Source organism: Manacus vitellinus, unplaced genomic scaffold, assembly GCF_001715985.3.
Source record: "Manacus vitellinus isolate BGI_N305 unplaced genomic scaffold, ASM171598v3 scaffold_1_pilon, whole genome shotgun sequence".
In the NCBI taxonomy this organism is placed as follows: Eukaryota; Metazoa; Chordata; class Aves; order Passeriformes; family Pipridae; genus Manacus; species Manacus vitellinus.
Genome location: NW_021939396.1, coordinates 36,572,375 through 36,595,604, shown reverse-complemented (window position 1 = coordinate 36,595,604; position 23,230 = coordinate 36,572,375). Strand labels below are relative to the sequence as shown.

The following is a 23,230-nucleotide window of genomic DNA, read 5'->3' as shown; positions in this document are numbered from 1 at the left end:
CATACTGTGCTCTTCCTACCTGCAGCAGGAGAAATTTAAAGCCACAAGAAGTAATTGTGACATAACTGTGTGTGGTGACTCACTGCCTACTGAAGTCAATGCAAATATTTCAGTACATTAAATCACTTATTAGAGTCCAGCTACTAAAGAACCTAATAGTAACCTGTGCTGGTTCGGACTGGGATAGAGTTAATAGTCTTGACAGGAGCCAGTATAGGGCTCTGTTTTGTATTTGTATTGATAACACAGGGATGTTTTAGCTACTGCTGAGCAGGGTTTTCACAGCATCAAGGCCTTTTCTGCTTCTCATCCCACCCACCAGCAAGCAGGCGGGGAGTGCACAAGGAGTTGGGAGGGGACACAGCTGGGACAGCTGTACCATGTGGAAACATGCTGAGCACGTAGATATAGGGGAAGAAGAAAGAAGGGAGGGACATTTGGAGCAATAGCGTTTGTTTTCCCAAGTTACCATAACTTGTGATGGAACCTGGTTCCTGGAGACAGCTGAATATCTGCCTGACTATGGGAAGTGGTGAATGAATTCCTTGTTTTGTTTTGCTTGCATGCATGGCTTTTGCTTTACCTACTGAACTGTCAACCCCCAAGTTCTCTCACTTTTATCCTCCTTTATTTTCTTCCCCATCCCAACAATGGAGAGTGAGCAAGGAGCTTGTGGGGCTTGATTGTGAGCTGGGGTTAAACCATGACATAACCAAACTATTATACCACAGGATAAAATAGAACATTACACTGTCAAAATTTACAGTTGTGACAATGTATCATAACATTACTTAAAATTAATTCAGCAAGTTTTCTCCTTTTCCTAAATCTCCTCTATGAAAATTGTTTCAGATTTTCGATTTTTCCACTAAGTTTTTACTTACCTGACTAAAGATTTACTATTGTTGTTCTTACTCTTCTGCTACTGAAATGCGGCCCTGATAATTCTATCACTAAGTGGCTGAGTTGGTCTGAAGTTATCTCCCAGGATTCCATCAGAGCCCTCTAAAAGTTCAGCACCTTTAACATGTGTCCTCAGTCTTCGAAATTCTTCTATCTGAAAGACATAAAACCAGACATGAAGCTGAGACACATTCTTCACTATGGGACTAATGATCAAAATCAGCCTTGTCCAGTCCATTCTGCAGCTTTGAAAATGGGAGCGTTACCATATATTAGGGTCGATATACATTAATAACATTTAAAAATAGTTGTCAGCACTTCTTTTAGGATCTATGACTTTCTTAGCCATTGCAGGTTACATCCTATGAATCAACCTTACAGTTCTGCATTGAGAGTAATCACTCTGGTGCTCTTCAAATAAGTGCATTTCAGGAATAACTTGGTTGACTACAAATTGTTTTGTAATTCTCCTAGTGATTTGTTTACTACCTGAAACTGTTGTTGCCTTCTAAACTAGAAGAATTCTGAACAGATTCTTAGCTTCAGAGGATGTCTGTTGACATTCCGTGTGGAAAAATATGGGTTTTGCAATCAAAACAAAATACTGCTTCAAAAGATCTGTAGATGGAGGTACTTAGAAAGTCAAATACAGTAAAAAATAAATATAAAGTATTTCAACTGAGCCAAAACAAATATGTTTCCGGCTTACAGAATCTTTTTAGATTTTTCTAAGTGTAATCTCGTGTAGGGTAGAACACGAGCAGCTTCCATCTCCATCCCTGGTATCAGCATCAAGCGCTGCATGATAAAGAACTGAGAAAACAATGCATATCACAGCAATATTACAATTTATTCTTCAACAGTGCTGTCTTTCAGAGTCTGGTATTTTAAGTAAGTAGTTACAACTACTATAACAATTGGGTTTGCTTTAACATATTCACAAGCTGTCTTAGTTGGATACAGCAAATGTACCTGATGGCTGACTCCCCTAACCTCAGCCTCTGTACTTTTATTGACCCTTTGATGTCTCACTATGCAGTTCAGCTCTAACTTGAAACTGAAGATACAGAGAAAGTAAAGTGGAGCTTGCAGTACATAATCATTTAAACATCTAAGATATTACAGAGATAATTTCTCCATGAAAAAAATTCTATGAAGGAAAATGTAAGTGTGATTCCAGAATTAAATTAAATTAGGTACTAAACCACAGGTAATGGCATTTTTATTCTTATCCTACCTGCAGAGAATACATTCTTACTGCAGCCTGGAAGACAACTGCCTTCATTGTTGTTTTCCACTCTACAGCAGAATTGATATAGACTTATTTACTTGATTTAGAGGCTAGCTCTGCTCTGCTTCATTTTCCTCAAAAAACAGTGTGCTTGGGAATCAACACTCAGCTTCTGGCAGCTGAGATATAAGGTAACAGCTTAGACTGCAAAGACAAAAAGGAGAATGAACTGTAAATCTCCTTGAAAATGCTTTTCGAGGCAGAATTCTGTTTTGGAAGATTCTTGTTGTTGCTTTTTACTTAAAGAAAGCTGAAAACAAACCCACTACGGGCTTGGAATTGAAAAAGTCTTCAGGACTCAAGTGCTGGTAATCACTGAATGGATTTTTGTAAAGGTAGCCTCTTTAACCATCTGAATCAAGTCTGGAAAGTCTGAGGTAATTGCAGTTTAGGAAGGAGCATTTTACAAAAACGCGGCTTTTGTTTGATCTGTTGAGAATGAGATACTTCAAACAAGCACAGATGAAGGAGAGGGAAGAGCAGACTCTCTGCAAAGCTGGCATTTGTGAGCTGTCTCCTACTGTAACTACAAATGTTCCATCTCAGTCCCCACAGTGAAATCTTTCTCCAGGAGGTACTTCTCACAACATAGCTTCCAGTTTCTTTAGTTAGGAAAGTAGAACTGACCTGATCTCCACGCCTGCTCTTTAGTCTTTAGGGAAGTCAGAAATTCTAGCCCTACTCCAAGGGGGAATTGCTTCTGAGATGCCCAGTCTCCTTGTTTAGTTCTTCATTCCATGTTTCAGACTGCCATGACTGAGACCCTCTATACACATGGTGGTTTGCTTCACTTATGAGGAGTGGTTCTGTCAGAAATGGACACTAGCGTGCTGACGTTACTTTTCCTATTAAATTTCCATGTGACAAGGCAATCTGTGTGCCCTACTCATCCTGCTTTACCACATATGGAACCACTTACCATTTCCTCCCAAGACCTCTTAAGTCAATGTTCTGAAGTACACCCTGTCGGACTGCCAATGAAACAGGTGTTTTAGAGGCACATAGCTAAGCACCCTTGGATATTCATGTACTTTTACGTGCCCAGAAGACACTAAGGATGACCTAGGCCTGTTCATACTGAAATTCAGGATCAAGTTCTAACCAGTGAAGAGGTAAATCCACGATGTTAAGTTGCATTTCTACTGAGTAAAAGCATTTAGTTTATATTTTGTAGAATGTTTTTACCACTTCCTGTATTCAAATCCTGAACACTGCATTCTTCTGTCTCACTTGCATGCTTACTGAAGAACAGAACACACAAAATAAAGAATTTGCATGTTTTCTACAAACATTTCTTCTATATGAGGTGTAAAAGCATTACCCTTTTACATGCCTCCGTGACACCTCCGAAGAACATGAACCTGCTTCCTTCCCATTGCACAGAATGCCATGAACCTCTGAGTGCTTTATTTCACAGACTACATAAATTTTGCACAATTCCCACTCCAGCTCCATATGCTAGTTACTATTTCTGTGCTTTAGGAGGTCTTGATTCTGAATGAGGTAGACAAAAGGACTAGAGACCTCGCCATTCAATACAAAACCAGTTAACTCTGACAATGAATATGGCAGAATGACAGCTCCTTGTTGCATCATTATTTAAAATCTCTACACTGAGTGGCTTAGACAATGTATTTGTTCTGGGCTTCAGTGAACCGCAAAGCACATTATTCACTAAAGTTCCATTTTTTTTAAATATAGAGAAAAGGAGCATGAGCAAGTTTTTTTTCAATAATTTCCTGCCCTTTACTGGCCTGATAGGAAGGAGTTTTCTATTTTCTCCCACTGCATTTCAGGGGTGTACATGCATGGGCGAGGTATCTCACAAAAACAGTCAAATCAGTTCTTTCTGGGCTGGGCTGTATATTTCAATGTGAGACAAGTGAGGATGATAAAAATCACAAAAGAAGGACAGGCATATGCAAAAAGGCTACTGCAGGGTGCAGCTTTCCATACAAGCTCCTTTACACTGAGGTCAATAATAAAACTCCAAGAACCAAATTTGCAAGCCCTTATTCTCCAAGGCAGAAGAGTTGCCTGCCCATTTTATCCAGATCTCGCAGAATGACCCATGAAGGAAAAATGCTTTCTGATAGAATTGAGGACTCACATCAAAGAAAATTACTTCCACTGAGGAAAAAGCATTGTATTCCAGGAAAGCACACCTGGATGCTGCAGTCCTGGCTTGCTATTTTGCTATTCATATAACCTATTATGCCTTTGACAAAATTGTTGTTTCTCCTTTGTTTCAAAATAAGAAAATGTGAAAATATATAGATGTGATGATGTACTATAATTGCAATTTTATTCATTTTTTTTTCCCCTTATGACCCATGGTTTGTTAAGCTAATCAATATTGTTATGTTAATTACAGAAAATGAGAATGGGAATGAGTATCTTGTCTCCAACATATGAATTAATTTCATCAGAGGAAGGAAATAAAATCTTTTCTGTACTAGATTGTTATTCTTTATTTACTTGTTATTGACACTCAGAACCTGATTATTTTATGGCCTGAAAAATGAAAATAGAAAGCCTTGAATTTGTCTCTTACCAGCTATAACCACAGATGGTACTAGTATTTATATAAATCACTTGAAGTTTCATAAGCTGCGTTCATTAGTATCCCACAGAAGAAAGTTCTACAAGTTAATGACAAATGTAAAAATAATGTGTTTAAACCCATTAGAAATGCATTTGCACTGAAATATATGCTTTAATACTACAAGCTGGCTTAATAAAATTAAATGCCTTTACCAGCTTTCCATGGATGAATCAAAATGGTATATCCTATATACATCCTCTTATTTTCCATAGGCAAAAGCCCTTGCATTTCTAATTTTTGCTGCACAACCTGCTCTAGATGAACCTGCTTTAGCAGGGCATTTGGACTAGATGATCTCCAGAGGTCCATTCCAACCCCAATTATTCTGTGATTCTGCGATTAAGTGAAATCTCTCATAGGCACTCATGTCCACATGCACAAAAGAGGCCAGATATTTCATTGCAGTGAAAATGCTAATTACAATTTAAAATCTTGGATTTTTAGGCTATAGCAAAATATTCTGGCCCACCAAAATCTTATTTTGGATATCCTAGAGACCTTGCAGTACCTTTCAAACTTTGAATCCCAGAATCACCACCTCTCACTTGTCCCCATATTTATTTTTAATTGACGTCTGAAAGCACTACCTGATGCAAGTTAATTTTTTATCCCACCCTGGCAAAAATTCTTCATGTTCTTAATAATTGTCTTTCCTGCACAACCTTACCTTTAATGTTGCAATCATAACTACTAGTGGGGAGTTTTTTTCTAATTGATGCTTATCTATGACAAATACAAAGCATTGTGGATCATATTGGCATAAGCCTGCTCCAATCTATCACTCTGCTCCAGTGCCACATCTTACCTGCATACTGCATCAGTGGGAAGGAAAAGCTCCTCCATGACTTGTGTGCCCTTTGTCACTGCAATATTCTTGCTGGATTTGGTTTATACCCATCAAAGTAACACAGCAACACAAACCAGGTACCCCTCACCTAACAAAGGTCAAGACTGTGAATCATAGTCTTTTCTCCAGGCACTATGGGTCACTCTTTTCCCGAGGCACAACATTTTTTTCAGGAGTTTTATCCCCTTTGCACCATATTCTAACACGCTGTTTAATTGTGGTAAATTAATACATAATAATACTAACTCAAGTTACATTTCTCTAATTAATTCCTTGCTGTCTCCCATCACATGTGGATGGCCTGAACTGTGCCCTCCTCTGTGCACTGACTGGATTAAAAAGAAATAGAGACTACAGAATCTACAACTAGCAATATCATACTATGTCTCAGTGTAACAGCTGTGGGCTTTGTACCTCTGATTAAGTCCTCTTATTTATCCATATCATACCTGAAAATTAGCTCCCAAGTTACAAAATACACACTCTCTTTAAAAGTTATTCTGAATCTAATAATGCCAACAGAATGCTACTACCTACTCAGTAGTAAGCAGCCACAAGATTTACCTCTTCATAAACAAATAAATAACAGATTTATGATGGGATACATTTAAGTTGTAGCTACCATACAAATAGCTTATTGGGAGCTATTGCTTTTATCCTATGATCAGACCCAGAATTCAATTTCCATATGAAAATAAACACTGCCAATTTCAAACTGTTAAAGTTTGTAAAATATTGTGCTGGCATCACTAGCAAAATTTTAGATTATTAAAGCTGAAATAATTTAAATCTGAATTTATCACCTTTTATACTTTTTTTCCCTTCTGTTTGTACATGTTTCAGGACAGGCGATGAAAATAAATGTATTCAGCTTCAGGGATTCTAGAGAGTTTCACTTAAATTAAACCCACAGTCCTCCAGCTGGGATTCACAGACTGTGGGAGTATATTCATCAGGAGTTTTAATTGTTTTTACCAGGATTATTTGTAGACAGATTTGAAATATTTTCTGTAGAAAGGCTCACGAGTGTAAGATATAATGTAAGAAAAAAAAAAACCAAACACTTTAAAATATATATGTGTGAAATCAAATTTAAATAGGTAGTTTCCATTTTACATTTATTATAAAAATGAATATAAAAAGAGCAAGGTAAATTAAATATAGTTCAATGCAATATAGCTAGCCAGTACTATGTTAACATTTTTCATTCTCCAGGACATTGTGTCTCCCTATGCTTTTTTGTTCCTTTAACATCAAAAAGCAGTGATATTTGAAAGCTTACAATTACGAAGAATTGAATTTCTTTTGCCAATTGACTTCTTTCTTCTTCTTGCGCTTAAATAAAGAATTATTTTAAATGCAGATGATAAATGATAACAAGGTTTTTCATCTCTGACCTTTGCGTTGCTTTCAGTGACTCAAAAGGTTTAACCTTTACTTGAAAAGCCATGTACTGATCTAATGGGATCTTTAAGGAGAACAGATATAACGTTCTGATATATATATATTTGCACGCTATAACCTTTAGCTCATAACCATATTCCAAGGTCACTTTAAGCACAGCCGTTACCTGCACTTGGGACACAGTCAAAGGGTAGCGAAATAGTATCCAGGTGACACCTTCACTGCAGGGTGGAATGGTTAGAGAGCCCTCATACACCCAGTAGTCACGCAGCAGAGGATCTGAAATTAAAACAAAGATGGAATTTTAACGAAATTGAAGTTAATTGCGTCTTTCAATTATGATCGCTTATGATAGCCATGGGCCTGCTCAAATGATGAAGTTAGTATGCAGTAAGCTAAGGTGTGAATTTATAACCTGTCAAGCACTGTCCACTGCTTTCTCATATGAATGTATATAAGCTTGTTGTCATTATATTACAGTAACTTTCCACTGCAGACAAGTATTTTAAATATGAAAATGACACCTTAGAGATGTGAAAAATAACATGTGCACAACTCTTTAACACAGCAAATAAGTAATATTGTGAGAAAGAACTCCTGTTAATGTCAGAACCTTCAATAGCCATCCAATTTTGAAGGCAGAGGGGTTGGAGTGATGGAATTTTAACTGACTTTTACATTTAGGGTACATCTCAAGGATGAATTTATTTCATTTTGTAGAAAAAAGTCAGTGAAAATTCAGCTCAAGAAAAACTTTACAGTTTGCAATTCTGGTGACATATTTTTTGAGATGCACTGGTGCCTTCTAGCTTTCGAAAAGTGAGTTTAATTTTACGGGGAAGGGGGAATCACGGTTTATTTTAGAATTTTTAAAGTTTATAAATTTATTTATAGTTTTATAAATAACTATTAGAATAAACAGTTGTCTGTGAAGGAAATGTACAATATTTTGTCCAAGCAGAGTTTTGACTCTACATACAACGCATATGCTTTTAACTATTTTAATTGCTTTAATTATTTTAATTTTAATTTCTCATGGATTCCAATCACGCTGCACTTCATAAGGGTTTCCTTTGCTGCTGTAGCCCAAACAGCCTAAGAAGTATGGAGAGGAAACTGCCTGACTGTAAAAGAGGGGACAAGAAACAAACCTAGAGAGTAACTGGAGACAAAGGGTGATTAATCATGGCATGGGGAGCTAAGGGAAAGATGGAATGGGAGACGGGAAACATAAACTTGCTTGGTTGAACTAACCTGTTTTTTCACTACTAGGTCAGAGGAATATCAGTGGAATTAAATCTTGCTAATGAAGCCTGTGATTGTCAGTGAATGGATTTTGTTTTATTGGTGTAATTTTCTTTCTCAGTTAGGGAATTACACAGCAAATCCACTGACAGCAAGTTGCATTATCAAACACTCAAAAGTTAAGAACTGCAAGAATTAATTCAGCCCATCCTGTGCATGCATTGTGACACTGTCTTGTTACATGATCATGTATGTCTTTTCTGGAGAATCTGTCATCATTTACTTCCAAAGATGGATGATTTTGTTTTAAAAAGCATCTAATAACACTTGGATTTCTCTGTACAGTATTCTCTACTCGGTCTTCTTCTCCCATGCTCTTCAAATCCTGCATGTTAGAAGGACCATACTCATTTTTCATATTTCTAGTGCACTCATTTCTTCAGTGCCTGAGTGCTTAAGTGAATTAATTTATCCTTCCACATCTCTGTGTGGTGAGGAAGGACGTATTACCCCCACACTTTAAAGTTGGGGAACTGAGGTACAGAGAAGTTAAGGTCAAATGCATCTATTCATTTGAGGTGTTCAATACGACATGCTTAGAACCTGATTTCTCTGAGTAGTTAATTTTCTATAGCACTTAATACAGTCAGAGCACTGCTCCCATTGACTCCTCTTGGAGGTGTAAGCACTCAGCACTTCTGCAAATCAGACCCCATGATCTCAAGTCGGGCACCTAGAAAATGAGGAACACATAGTTAGAGATGACCTGTGGAAATTTTGGGTTATGTGACTTGATCAACATCAAATAGGAACTGTGAGGCAGGGGTCCTGTAAAAATAAATTCTGGTCATGCACTTAGGTGATGTTTTACAATGTATATGTGTGAAGAGGCACAGGCAGCCTTAATTCCTGCAATTCCTAATTGCTGAGCACTTCACTTTGCAACAGAGACACTATTGTTTTGATATAATTAATATATTTTAATGTAGTCCTGGGCTATTTTGAAAAATTAAAGATCTTGCCACTATAACACAGAATTTATCTCAGATGGATTCCTCAATTTTTAGAAACATTTGTTTTTAGAAATGCATTTTTTTAAGTCACATTTCTCACTGATATTCTTTAACTGTTAGTTATATGAGTTTGAATTTGCCTCCCTTTGTCACTACTTCTTCTATGCTATGCAACTCTCACTGCATTACGCCATTGTCTTTTGACACTGCCAAAAAAATACCTTGTTATGTGGGTAGCCTTACACTTCCTATTTTATGCCCAAGTAGAGAAAGGAGTTCATACTGTTGCCTCTCTAGGTGGGATGATAAATCCTCAAGAAAACTAGCCACAGTGTTGCCAGCAGTACAGACTATCATGTGAGTATTATATCTCACTCACATGACAAAGGTGTATATTTACAGTAAATTCCGATGGACTTCATCCCTATCCCTGTTAGCACCACTAGGTGCAAAATGCATTACCACCTTATGGGACACACTCTCAGGCTTGCAACTTAGGCTAAGCTTTAGCTCAAGATTGTCTCAGCCTCTCCAGTTAGCTAGTAATCCACACATGCAAAGTAAACAAAGGCACCTACCTGGTAATAAAGAGTTGGGATTAAAACAGGGTATTGTTTTGGACTTTCCCTGAAAAAATGAATACAAATCAGTCTCATCTCTAGTTTCTTATTAAAATGCTGATGAATGGAGAGGTAAAACGCTTTCTATGTTCTTACAACATTAAGCCCTGCACTCCTGTGCAAAGCAACCTCATTAAGAGTTCCCATTTAATTATCACTGCATTTGTCCTTGCAGCTACACAAACACATATTTTTATTCTATTTTATATTTTATTTCTAAGGTTATCTCAGGAATTTGTTAACTTTCTGTCTTTAGTACCTGGGCTTCTTGCAGGCCCCAGCCTTGAAATTCTCTATACAAAATTCAGGGGTTCCATACAAATGAATTAAAAAAACCTAGGGCCAAAGTGAGCTTTTTCTTAACTAATGTGGATAACATTTAATAAAGTAAAGCAGGTTCCACATATTTAATGTAAAAAAATTTTATGTATACTAAAGTATGTTTGATGCTGACCCTCTAAAAATCATCATTATAACACACTTCACACAATGAAGGCTGTCCTCTCAGTAATGTAACTACAGAGTTCCATACACTACTGTTTTCTCTGACACCTTCATAAGCAATGAGTTTGCAGTATTAAACATCATGACTGAAGTTTACTATATATTAGTTGACTAAAAGTTATTTTATTTTCTAATTTTTCTACACTTCAACATCCACTGAAGTGAATGGCTAATCTCTTCAGACCAAAGAAAAACATGTCATCAATACATCTCAAAATTCCTTTAAAATCAAAGGTATGTATGATTACTTCTGTTACAGATCATGAAGCAGAGAGATGAAAGTAACTTGCCCAAGGTCATTTAAGATAGCAACATTCTGGATATCTTCTCAGTCCTGCTAGGATTAGCATCTCTCCTTCAGGATCCCCACACATAATCCACCTGACAAGTCAGCATTGTGTTCTTGTTGATTTCCCACTGTAATTTAACATGGGTCCTCATTTCATCTATTCTTTTCCTCTACAAATTAAAACCAGATAAGTTTTGAGATACTGCTCCTGGCATTCACTAAGCATGTTGTGGTGCTTGCATTCATGCTGACTCCATTATAATCACTGAAAAGGTAGGATTTGCAATCAGTTATTGGTATAGGTCAAACTTTCTGGACACCCGAATACAAATTAACTAGTAAGATAATATAGTTAATGTAAAATGCTGAGCTTTTCACACAGGCCACCAAATGATGGCTCTCATGTGGTTTCACTACATGAAATCTTTCTCTTGGCTTCATATAGACCCTTTGCTCACTTTCTCTCTGGTCAGTGAAGGAAGCTTTTCTTCAGACAATGTCTTACCTTGTACTGGATGTCCTGGAGAATTTCGGTTACAGCCTTTAGGCCTACATGCTCTTTTCCTATCTGAAATACAGCAAGTGAAGATGAGTTTCAGTCTCTTGCTATTTCAGAAACTGTGAGGCAAAACAGAGGTCAACCAGACCAGTAAGTTCTATAGTTGTTTTTACATAGGCTACACAAACTTCTGTTAATCAAATACACTGATACACAGCAACTTCAAACAATTAAATCATTACAAAACCACCGGTCAAAAGTAAACAAGGTTTAAATACTTTAAAGTAGAGACAGAAACTCACAGAAAAAGAGTCACAGTTAAGTCCACTAAGTCTTGACTAACCCTGTTTTTCAGCATACACTCTATGTGGAGTCAAAATCCTGCAGTATTATGACATATAAATGCCAAGGATACAGTTTGTCCTTACCAGTTTTTGTCAGAAAAGTATACAGAAAGGAACAGGGTGAACAAGCATGACAGACACTTTTTGAATTTGTTCCCACAGCGTTGCAAATCTGGCCCAAGGTATCTATGAAGCTTGGGGGAGTTTTTTCCTGCCTTCAGAGCACAGAATGGCAGATTCCCTCCCTCATGACATCTCTGGGATCCTGCCAGTGAAAGCTGGGCTCCCAGCAGGCTGCGGCACTGCCTTTACCAAACACCTTTAAGGCACAGAAGATGGGGCTCTTAAAAGAAACACATTGTTGAAATAAGAGATTCTAATTTTACATGAACGTAGTTCACCCTGCACACTGAATTCAGCTGCTTCTGACCTAAATAACCCATTCCAGGACCCAAGCTTTTACCTGCAGAACAACATTGTCAAAATTGGAAGACACAGAATGGCCTTCCACTTGACTTCTCTGTCAACATGCATGCACATGAGGTGAGGAAATAAGCCAGTATGAGTAAGAACATGAGAGCTAGACCTGAAAAATTTGTTTGCTCTTTGTTTCTCTTGGAATCGAATGACATAGTAGTCACTGGAAGGAAACAATTGAATGTCAACAAAAAGTACTTTGTTATTTCTATGAATTTAACAGGATTTTCTTTTGTTTGAGAACAGAATTTCAATTGAAAACCTTCAAAGTAGGTAACAGATATTGAAGTCACTTCAAAGATGCTGTTTCTAAATTAATAATCCCCAAGGGCTGTCACTTATATCAGTGAAAATATTTTCACTGGCCTTAAAATGATATATTTGAGAAGTGTGATGCAAAATTATATTTTCATGCCTTTACTGGGAAAAAATGGTCACTGAATTTCCTCTCCCTGATCCTTTAATAAAGAGCATAAATATTATTTTCTTCTGGTCAATTGTAATTATGTGATGCCTTTCTTGGCTAATGAAAAAGCCTTTTGGAATGCTTAAGAACACTGATGAAGGTGAGAGACCAGAAATGGAAAATGTATCATTGAAGTTTCAGATTTATTTAAGAACTTATATATAACTTTCTGACTAACTCGAAGGTTACCTCTGTTGGAATGAGAAGGTGACTTATATAAGCAATTATCACACAGCCCTCTAGGATACAAAACTGAAGACTTTATAACTTCCATTTTTAGCAGTTCTATCTGAGTGTTGAGGTAATAACCAACATACCTTCAAATTCAGAGGTAAAGCTCAAAGGCATTCATAAACTCGTTATGAAATACGACAAATTACTAATATTACTGTGAAAGAAAATCCATTTGATCTAAGCATGAACTCTAAACCTCTTCCTCCAAACCCATTTAAATGAAACGGTTTGCCGTTCCTCATGAAGAGGATGAGAATCTGGTATTTGAGGACTAAAACAGAAAATCTTTATAGGGTGCAGACCTTGAAAAACCTTCAACAGCAATTAGATTATGGCATTAACTTTCCAGCTTTCATTACACCTTGTTCCCAGGAAGCTTTAAGCCTCCTCATTGCAGGCTTTTCTGAGGGTCTGTGGCAAGACTTGTTAGCACCCTCGGTCTCTGAAGAAGTAATATGACTACCCGAACAGTAGGCCTGGCCAGAAACGGAAAAAACACACCACAGAGATAGTGAAGCACTTGTACATCTTGACAGCCCTCATTCTGCCCTCAAAGGAATGGAGATTGGATGTCTACTTATGGTCAACTATATATTATCTCTTCTTTAACTAACATAATTCCAATATCCTGTTTAAACAAGAATTACTTGGCACATCCATAGAAGATGTGACTGAGAAGTATCTTTTGAATAGAATACTAGCAGTCATACATTGTTTTATTTTATGAAATCATTACAAATTAAATAAAATGGAAAGGACCTCATTATCCTCAGACAAATGACAGTGCTTCATAACAAATGTAACCCAGGAAACTTACCTGCACAAACAAAGCAATAATAGCTATTCCATGCTTCTTCCCTACTGCCTCGTCAATGCTGCTGTACAGTGTAGAGTTCCAGTGCATTAGATGAAGCTAAAACAAAGCAGTGCAAATAGACCAATAGAGAAATATGTTTTGCAATAAAAAACCACCAGCAATTAACATCAATTAACAAAGCTTTAGCATGTGCATGACTACACATATGTGCATGACTATACATATGTGCATGCCCATGGTTGTGCACGTATAGATAAGTGCATTACTATTATAAATATCAGGAACACCAAGAAAAAACATCAGCTGCAGATAAAGTGATGCATAGCCACTTACCAAATATATACAGCAAAGGTGTGAATGATTGTACTAATTATGATTTACCAACTCACTCACTTTGAATACTGAAATAACATCAGCTATTGAAGCCCACCAACACGGCCTCTCAGCCATCCCACTGTCTCCCAAGGTAGGAGAATTATTATGCACAGAGGTTGTCCAAACACACGTTAGACTGACTGACTCTACTATCTTAACATCACGCCTCCCGAGATGAGTCACTCAAACGTCAGTAGTAAGAGTGGAAGTGATTTTGGGAAAAGTTAAATGTAGAGAAAGTCAAGCAGAGAAAAGTGGCTGGAGGACCACCTTAGGACAGCCAAGAAAGAAAGGGATGGTAAAGGGGAAAATATGAGCCCTCGACTGCCTTCTTCCACAGGGCAGCAGGGCCTGCAGGAGTTAATGGATGAAACCATGGCAGGCACTACATATCGGATAACAAACACAAAGTCTGTTCTGGTCAAGTGTCATAGCACCATGTGGGAAGTGGTGTTTGAGCAAAGTGCTGGAAGACAGATTATCAGGTGGTTGGAAAGGGGGGAAAGAAGGTAGGGGAAGGAAGATGGGGGGTAAAGAGAAAAGTACTGTAAAAGAGAGTGACAGTTGGGGGGGGAAGGAGGAAGGGAGGGAGGAAGGAAGGAAAGAAGGAAGGAAGCAAAGAAGGAAGGAAGGAAGGAAGGGTACTATCTGCTGAAAGATAACATACATTTCGAACATGAGTTTTTCCAGAAATAATGCTAAAATGTAATCTTTGTGACTAGGTTTGATAACACTGCAGAACTTGAACATCCCAAGCAGAGCAGCTTTGAAGTTTATCTGTCAACTTTTGCACATTTCACAGAGATAAAACAGCTAAGAAAATACAAACTCTTAGACTTACTTCCTGTTGTAAAATCATTATTAATATTTTGCTCAGTCATGTGTCTAAAGAAGTTAAAATGTCACCCTGATATCCAACGTTGTTTCCAACTTCAGCAAAATTAGTTTTTAAACAGATAATATATCTTCCTATTTTGTGTTTTATTTCTTCACAATAACAGCCTCTGTGAAATGCTTACTGCCCCTTGAACAACAGGAGTTCACTCAGGCATTTCAGCATCACAGAAGATGAGTTCTTCAAGCAATCACTCTCCACTTATTTAATCTCCAATAAGAATTTTAGGCACTGCTCTTGATGATTATCATTTCAAAAGTAAATACAAACATTTAAATGAACATACTGTAAATTGATTTAAATTCCAGATTATCATCCAAACAATTCTATTAATTCTGATCAAAAGTGTCTGCTGCAAAAAAACATGGAACACTTTTCTTAAGAAATATAATAATTCATTTGCACATGAGAACACTAATACAAATAATCTACTTGCCCATGGCTACAAAACTTGTAGATTTACAAATGTTCCCTGTTACAACTAAGCTATTTATTGCCCATGGATTTACTTTGTGTTGTGCATTTTATCATGTATAAAAAGCTTTGTTACATATTTGATTTGTCTTTGGATTTTAAAGGAACAAAACCAGAGGATAAAATAATATTTCAGTCTCCAAGGCTTCCTTTGGCAGGCACAGAGCCACCACCACCCGGGAAGATAAAGCCAAAGCACTCCACTTTTCCACAGATGAGCCTGGCATTTGCACCAGCTCCTCACTAGAGGGAGATCACACAATCTCACAGTCCTCACCAAAATCCTGACATTAAGAAGGAAATGTGAAAGAAAAAGTTTGGAGTGACTGCAGCAGGGATGGCAGCGTCCTTGGTGCAGCGAGAACAGCGCTGCATGGCACGTGGCACAAAGCTTGTCCTTTGGTGGCTGGAACAACAGCACCAAGGGCAATCGCCAAACGTAAAGAGACCATGACTTTGCCTGTGTCAACAGGCGGGTCTTGGCTGGAGCTGCTGTGGCATTCAACGTGTTGTACTACTTTGGAGGTGAAGTCTAATCTGATATCTGTCTGCATTTTGACAGCAGCAGGCTTTTTAAGATCTGAAAGGAAAATATTGAGTCCAAGAAAGGGGAAAATGAGCAAGCGCTTCAAACCGTACAAGCAATGACTCCAATTTATCCAGAAACATATTTTTGTCCTGTTTTAGGCAGTAGGTTCATCAGGGCAGGGACTTTCCTATGATAAGGCTGTATCATGTAGAAAAATTACACCAAAACCTCTGTGTAATACTGTAATGCATTAAGAGTTATAGAATTAGCCCGTTCAATAGCCTGACAGGAAGATATGATACAAAATACACTCATGTGATGCATGAGAGAAGAACCATAGTACAAGAGTATCTTTACATCTGTGCATCCTCTCCAAGCCTCCTTCCTTTCCACTGGCTCAGTAGAGATCAGAATGGTCTACTCAAAAAAAAACCCAAAAAGACAACAACAAAAAAACCCCACCACCATAACACCAACACCACTTGACTAAAAGGAAGAACTTCTTTCCTGTGCAGGTGACCACACACTGGAACAGATTGCCCAGGGAAATTGTGGAGTCTGGATATATTCAAGAACTGTCTGAATGCAAACCTGTGCAGTGTGCTCTAGGATGATTCTTCTTGAGCAGGGAGATTGGACCAGATGACCCACTGTGGTCCCCTTAGCCTTACCCATTCTGTGATTTTGTGATATCACAAAGACAAAAAAGGAATGTATTTAAAGCTAATGTTGACACCCCTAGACTAGGTTCAGGTTTAATAATCAGCATTACTAAAGGTACTGAAGGATAGGCAGTCAGCACTTTCTGGTCCAAAGGTTTCTGTCGAGGACCAGGAATCGGAATGGGAACAATTCCGGAAATGGAAAAATATGTACAGCGATAGAACGGACTTTATGATTCGGACTTTATAGTTGTTGTGCATGTACACATTGTGTGTTCCCCCAGAATTTGTATCTTCCGGGCACGTCCCGGCCTGCTCACCTCCCTGCTCCTCTGTCTTCTCTGCAGATTGGCTGGAGAAGCTGCGGCAGGAGACAGCCCCCATTCGCCCTTTCCTCCCCTGGTCCCTCCTGCGCTCCCCCCCACTTTTGCCCATGGCCCAATCCTGGTTTGTCCCCCCGCCTGTCTGTCTCCTGCTCCGCCCTACGTTCTGGTCCTTTCCCTCCGGATAAAAACCCCGCGTGCGCGCTGGAATAGAGATTCTACCTGCACCCCACCTTTGTGTCTGGAATCCGTGCTGTGTCGCGGCCCCATTCCCCTCCCCCAGTTCGGACCGCGGCAGGTTTCTGTAACTTGAGGATGTTTAAATTCCATAGTAGGGTCCTTGGAACAAGAATCATCATTTTGTACTGGATTGTTAAAGCCCGAAGTAGAATGAACTTCTGATCTGTGTTTAAGATGCTACTGTGTTACTTCTTTAAAGGTGGTGACAATTACAGTGGATTGGTGATATATTTTTTACACAGCAGGTTGCAAACTTGCTGTCACAGACACTGTGGTGCCAAACACTGTCAGCAGGTTCATAAATGAGCTAGACAAATTATGGACAAGTCAAAAAGAGACATTAAAGAAAAGAGGTAGAGAGTACTCCTAGTCCTATGATGGTAAATGAACAGGGAATAAACCAAAAAGCCGTCAGGCTCATGTGCTTTTCCTACACAGCATCCCTTGTTAACCCTGCTAACAACAGCACACTGGATGGACTGTTCACCTGATACAGCAGGGAATTTATTCTGTTCTCATGTCCTAAATCAAGGTGATATTCAGAATTAGCTATTCACAGAAAATATTCTGTCATTAGGGATTTACAAATCTAAATTAGACAGGCAACCTAAAGGAAAATAATAATCAATACCATAATATTTCCTAACAACAGGCCTATAGGCCTCATATCTTTTGTTTTAACTCTATAAGGCCATGCATGTACACTAAAATAAATAAACAGATGCAGACATGCACTTAAAAAACTGGAAGTCAAATCAACTTATTTCTTCTACAAGGTAGGAAAAATGTAACTCAGAGGGGGGCTGGGGAAGTACATGAAAAAATTATTCAGAAAGTGAAGTAGCAAGGAAGTAGTAAATGAGTGTTTGTAGTAAAGTGTTTTTTCCCAGTCATGTTTTATCCTGTGTATTTCTGGTTCTCTGAAGCAGTTCTGACTCTTGTGTGCTCTTTTTTATTTCTAATATGACATCAGATATAAACAACAGATGACAGATTTTTAGAAAGATGGTAAAAAAAAGTCTATAAACATTACAAAATTCGAACTCTTGAGAGTACAGTCCACAAACAATATGGTCTGTAACTCTTTTTAATATTTAGTGGAATCAAATATTCAGAGAGGGAAGACCCCAGTGGTTTCACAAACCTTGAAACTCTCAATATGATATAATGCCCATGCACACAGACAACTTCATATCCATGCATCTGTGTCTTACAACTAGGAATAATCACAGAGGCTATTAGATTAATGTTCTGTATTTTAATAACCTTCACTTACAGACTGATTTGAGATAGCTGCACAAAAAGTGCACACTCATAAGGAGTGCCAGTCCCTGATATGAACACAACCATGAGGGTTTTTTAAACAATCAGCTGCAGTGCATTGGCAGCTTACCATTGTGTGGTTCTCATTCAGAGTACAAAGAAGCCGCACATGTCAGTATGGCAGGAGAGGCTGTGCTCAAATTGTTAGCTAATGTTTTGATACTTGGTAGTTACAATGGTTATACACAACCAAAATCTGTCAGCTATATGGTTACCGATTATCAGTGGCTGGCTTGACATACCAGAGAGTATATTTTTCAAAATAATAAGAAAGGTGTGAGAAAGTCCTTAGCACTCAAAAAATACATTTTTCTCGTGGAAAAAAAATAATTTGGAGCTTTTTAGCACTCCAGCTGTAAATCAAAGAATTGTAGCAGTGACTTCTTTAAAATCAGATAAAAACTCATGAAGGCAAATCATAATAAAGTACTAATAAAGTTGATCTGTTCTGTGAACAGCTCAAGAGACTCTCCTTCACAGGGAAGACTACGAAGTTATTCTGGGTAGCAGAGCAAACTCCTTCAAAGCATTATTCTGTATGGAAAAAATTCTGAGAAACTTCTCAATTTTCATCCAGTTCCCACTCAACAAAAAGACTACTGATCCCAATCCTTACTTACAGAAAGCCGACAGACATTAATAAGGGGCCTATCATAAGACAAGACTTTCTCAAAACTGAGTAAGGACCTGAGATTCTGTCTTTAAAATCAATAAACAAATGAAAACACTACCCTTAAAACCACTCCTTTACCACACCTTTTATGTCAATATGAAAAGGCCTGGGATGGTAGATATTTATACAAAATCAGAGTCCCTGGGCTGACAGATTCTGGCAGGAATCAAAGTCACTTTATATGACCTAGCACATTTATCAGTTCTGGAAGCCAGTGTGTCTCAATAAAAAACACCGTTACAAAAACATGTTTTTCCCCTGTCTGGGGCACTGACTGCTCTGTCGAAATCTGCAGGGTCCTAAGTTCACTGAGAGCAAAAATGATCTTCTAAGTTCTGTCGCTGACCTTATTTTATTCCCAGTTCACACATAAAACATGTAATGACAGGATAATTTATGTCAGAAGTCACCTCTGAAGTTCAACCATTTCACAGCAGCACCAGTTTCAAAGTTAGCTACTAATTCAAAGTCAGATCAGGTTGTTCAGGTCCTTGTCCCACTAAGCTTTGCATATCCCAACAATGTAGATTCCACAGCCCTTCTAGATATCATTTTCTGTGTTTGCCCTCCTCCATAATGAAGATTTTTTTCCTCCTCGTATCTAATCAGAATCTCTGCTGTTGCAACTTGTGTCCCTTGCCTCTAGTCCTTTCACACTTCCCAGGAGTCTCTGTTCAGGAGCCCAGGCAGAAATTGCCTATGATAACTAGAGTAACATCTCTTGACTGACTCCTGAATGATATCTCTTCCTGAATCCGCCTCAGTGAATGACCATGTTTCACCTAAGCTTACTTTCAGATAAGCTTTCCTGACTCTTACAATGTCAGTAAAGTTGCTACTAGCTCTGTCCCTTGCTGCAACATGCTAGTGCGCACCTGCCACCCAAACACCAGACCAAACATAAGACAGGCTAATGCTTTACTGGAAAATACACTCTGAAATAAATCACAACTCATCTTCTGTTATGATGTATCTGATTAATGGTAAGGGGAGAAGAAGGACTCTACTCCAACATTTCTGCACTCTTATATGATCTTAATGTCACAAATTTGATATAAACCCACACAATCTGGAATGTCTTGTTACCATAAAAAGCAGCTCATATGCTGTAACTCCTTTCTTTATGAATACTGATTGCTAAACTACTGAAACCCTAACTTACTATTGGCATTCCTAAAAAACACCGTTTGATGTACTGTGTTTCCACTGGCTAAGTCAGGCAGTTTGGAACAGAGCACCAAGCTCACGCTCCATGGGAGTCAAGGGGAAATGTGCCAACAGAAGAAATCCTCCTGACCTCCCTGGCACCAGAAACAGGCCCTATGGGGGACTTATGCCTGATAAAACCATCGGCAGCTGAGGCAGCAGGAGGCAGCATGAAACACCTGCCTAAACTGGGTGTAGGTCCTGCCTCAATCCAATTGGCAACCACAGCCCATATTACAAGAGCTTGCGACATGGGGGATTCTTCTGTTCATAGGTTCCTGTTTGTGCTCTAAGCACAGTAGAAGACCATAATAGTTAAATAATTCCTCTTCAGATCTATTAAACTGTTAGAATATCAGATTATGACACAATCATCAATAGGCTTGCTTGAATCTATGCTGCTGTTGCAATCGCCCACTGCATTTTTTCCACTCTCTACACTCTTTACTGAGAAGCTAATTATTACCAAAGCTTCTTTCTTCAATGAATGCTGCATCACGTGTAAATTAATTTTTTGGAAACCTTTGTTCCTTGGTCAGAACTAGATTATACAGCTATTTCTTGTTATCTGTGTAAGTAGCAATTACAAGCTCTAGAAAAGTCTGCTCAGTCTCCTAATATTACAGGAGAGAAGGTATTTCTCTGCAAATCTCTCAAGGATGAGAGATTTGCTATTGCTCTCATATCTTCCCAACTCTTATTTCAATTCATACAGGCTGTACATCAAAATACTAATATTTAATTGAATACTGCATCACCATATCTTAATCAGAGTTGCACCTAAAACACGTCAGTCTGGAAATTTTGAGCATGCTGGGTTTTGTCATATTTCTGTCACTGCTGAGAGAGTGGAGTTGAAATTCTGTTTTGATTCCACATAAACACCATCTCAGGGATAAGTGAATACCACCAAGGTAAATTAAAGCAGTAGAATTGCTCTGCTAAAGACTGTAGAGATAAGAAATGTTCTCCTGGACTCACCCAAGTTCGTCAAAGATCAGCATATTCTAGTTTCACTCACAACATGCCATAAAAGTGGAGGAGGGAACAGGACAAATGACAAACTGTGGCTACCCAACTAGGGCCAGCATGAAGTCTTTTTCCTGGTTTGAGAGGGATGAAATGAAGCTGAGGACTTATACTAGTAATAACAGAAGGCAACACAGCCTAGTTATACAATAATTATGTCTAATTTCAACAGCACAAATATTGCATAAGCAACAGTATAGGAGGACAAAATGTGGAAAAATTGTGTCTTGCCATTTTACATGTGCACAAGAATTTATGAGGTGATACTTGACTTGGCAATGAATTGTTTCAGGAAGCAATTGACTAAGCTGTTGGCAGTGACCATAACATACAGTAATTAAGTTCCAAATCCTCACAAGGAGACTGAACCAAGGATATGACCAGGGCACACAGCTTTAAGAAAAGTGATTTAAAAACCAGAAAGTTAGTTATTAACAGCCTGAAGGAAAGGTTTAGGAAAATAAAGTTAATGGAATTGATACAGAAGTTGTTTGAAAATGTCTTAGGAGAAGTGAGAGTATGTGTACATACTCCATGCCACAAAAAAAGAGAAACAAAAACTCATAAAGTAACAAAGTCTTCATGGTTAAACATTACAGTTCAGTCAACGTAAATAAGCTTCCTTCAAAAAAGCAAATGAAAATAAAGAAAATTACTAGATCGTGAAGCCCAGGCAAAATCAAATAGAAGAGGATGAAATGTTGCCAAGGGAGTTAAGTTATAGATCGGTGTGCTTGGTTTATGTTTCCAGTCTTGAATTTTTCAAGGCTTCTCTTGTGGATAGGTGCCAAAATGCCACTGGGCCTATCTTTGAAAGCAACACTAATTTCACCATAAAAGACACAACTGAAAGCAGATCCAAGAAACACAGATGACAACACTGTTAGCATTAAACCTCTCCTGATTGATATAACATAGGAGAAGGGAAACAAAATCTTCTACTGAACTTCTGCTTGTTACAATTTATTTAAAGAGTTAAAGATTGAGCAGATCTAGTCTGCGGATTAATGGTCAGGCTCCAAGTATTTTCAGAACAAGATGACATTCCCTGAACAAAGAAGTCTGTAATCTAAGATCAGAGAAATTAGGTGCAAGCAAATCATGCTGGAGCAGAGTACAAGGTATCCTGGAGACACAGTACAAACCTTTGCAGTCATGGTGTGAGATACTACACGTCTCAGGTCAAAAGCTAAATTCACAGCTAAAACATGCTGAACAAATGCTTGAATAGGACATCAGCGTAGTCCAGAATCCTTCCTGACTGTTGCTCTGCTCTCTATTAATATCTCTGAAAGAGGGCAGAATTTCTGTAAATAAAATTATTTTTGTTGGATCATAAAAGGAAGGATTGCAAAGACACCTTCCAAAGACACTCTCTTAACAAAGAAGTCATCCTAGTGACAGCAGAAGTATTCTAGGCAATTGTGAAGCAAACCTTCAGATGTGGTACTGAAAAGGTAAAGAATAGTGGAACTACTGAATTATTTGCAGCATCTCAGGAAACACTCCCACAGTTGCTGTGGCAAATCACTTGTGCTAAAGAATTATCTACATTGCAGAATAATAAAAACATTACAACATCTTATATTAAACAGGAATCTGTGTTCCCTTTGAAAAGTCTAATCACATGCATCATCCTCACTTCATATTATACCAAGAACTACTAGTCCATTAAAAAAATGAAATTAACAGTAGGAAATAGTGACGTATATGGAAAAACTCAAAAGACAACAGCTACAAACAGTAATCTAAAAAGAAAAGTAACAGGAACCATTAAAAATGGAACTGGGGGCTCTTTCTGTTCTGGCAAAAGAAGCCAAAAGGTTTGTGGAGGGGGGGAATAATTTAAACTATTAAAAAAATAAAAACAGGTCAAATCTCATGTCCCTTTTCTAATGAGATGGACTAACTCTTCAAAGAGAGGCTTTCTTCCCACCAAAAAG

The 23,230-nt window shown here is 38.1% G+C and overlaps 1 protein-coding gene across 1 annotated transcript in view; it reads right to left on the bottom strand.

Annotated features, from left to right (window-relative positions):
• The window catches only part of CA8 (carbonic anhydrase 8), a 47,038-nt gene that overhangs the window by 11,872 nt on the left and 11,936 nt on the right, over positions 1-23,230 (bottom strand). Inside the window, exons 4-8 of the mRNA XM_029959372.1 lie at positions 13,559-13,654; positions 11,227-11,289; positions 9,887-9,935; positions 7,217-7,329; positions 885-1,057 (exon numbers count right to left, since the gene is read on the bottom strand). Of these exons, the coding sequence (XP_029815232.1) occupies positions 923-1,057; positions 7,217-7,329; positions 9,887-9,935; positions 11,227-11,289; positions 13,559-13,654 (456 nt within the window). The 3' untranslated portion in view covers positions 885-922. The remainder of the gene's footprint in view (positions 1-884; positions 1,058-7,216; positions 7,330-9,886; positions 9,936-11,226; positions 11,290-13,558; positions 13,655-23,230) is intronic.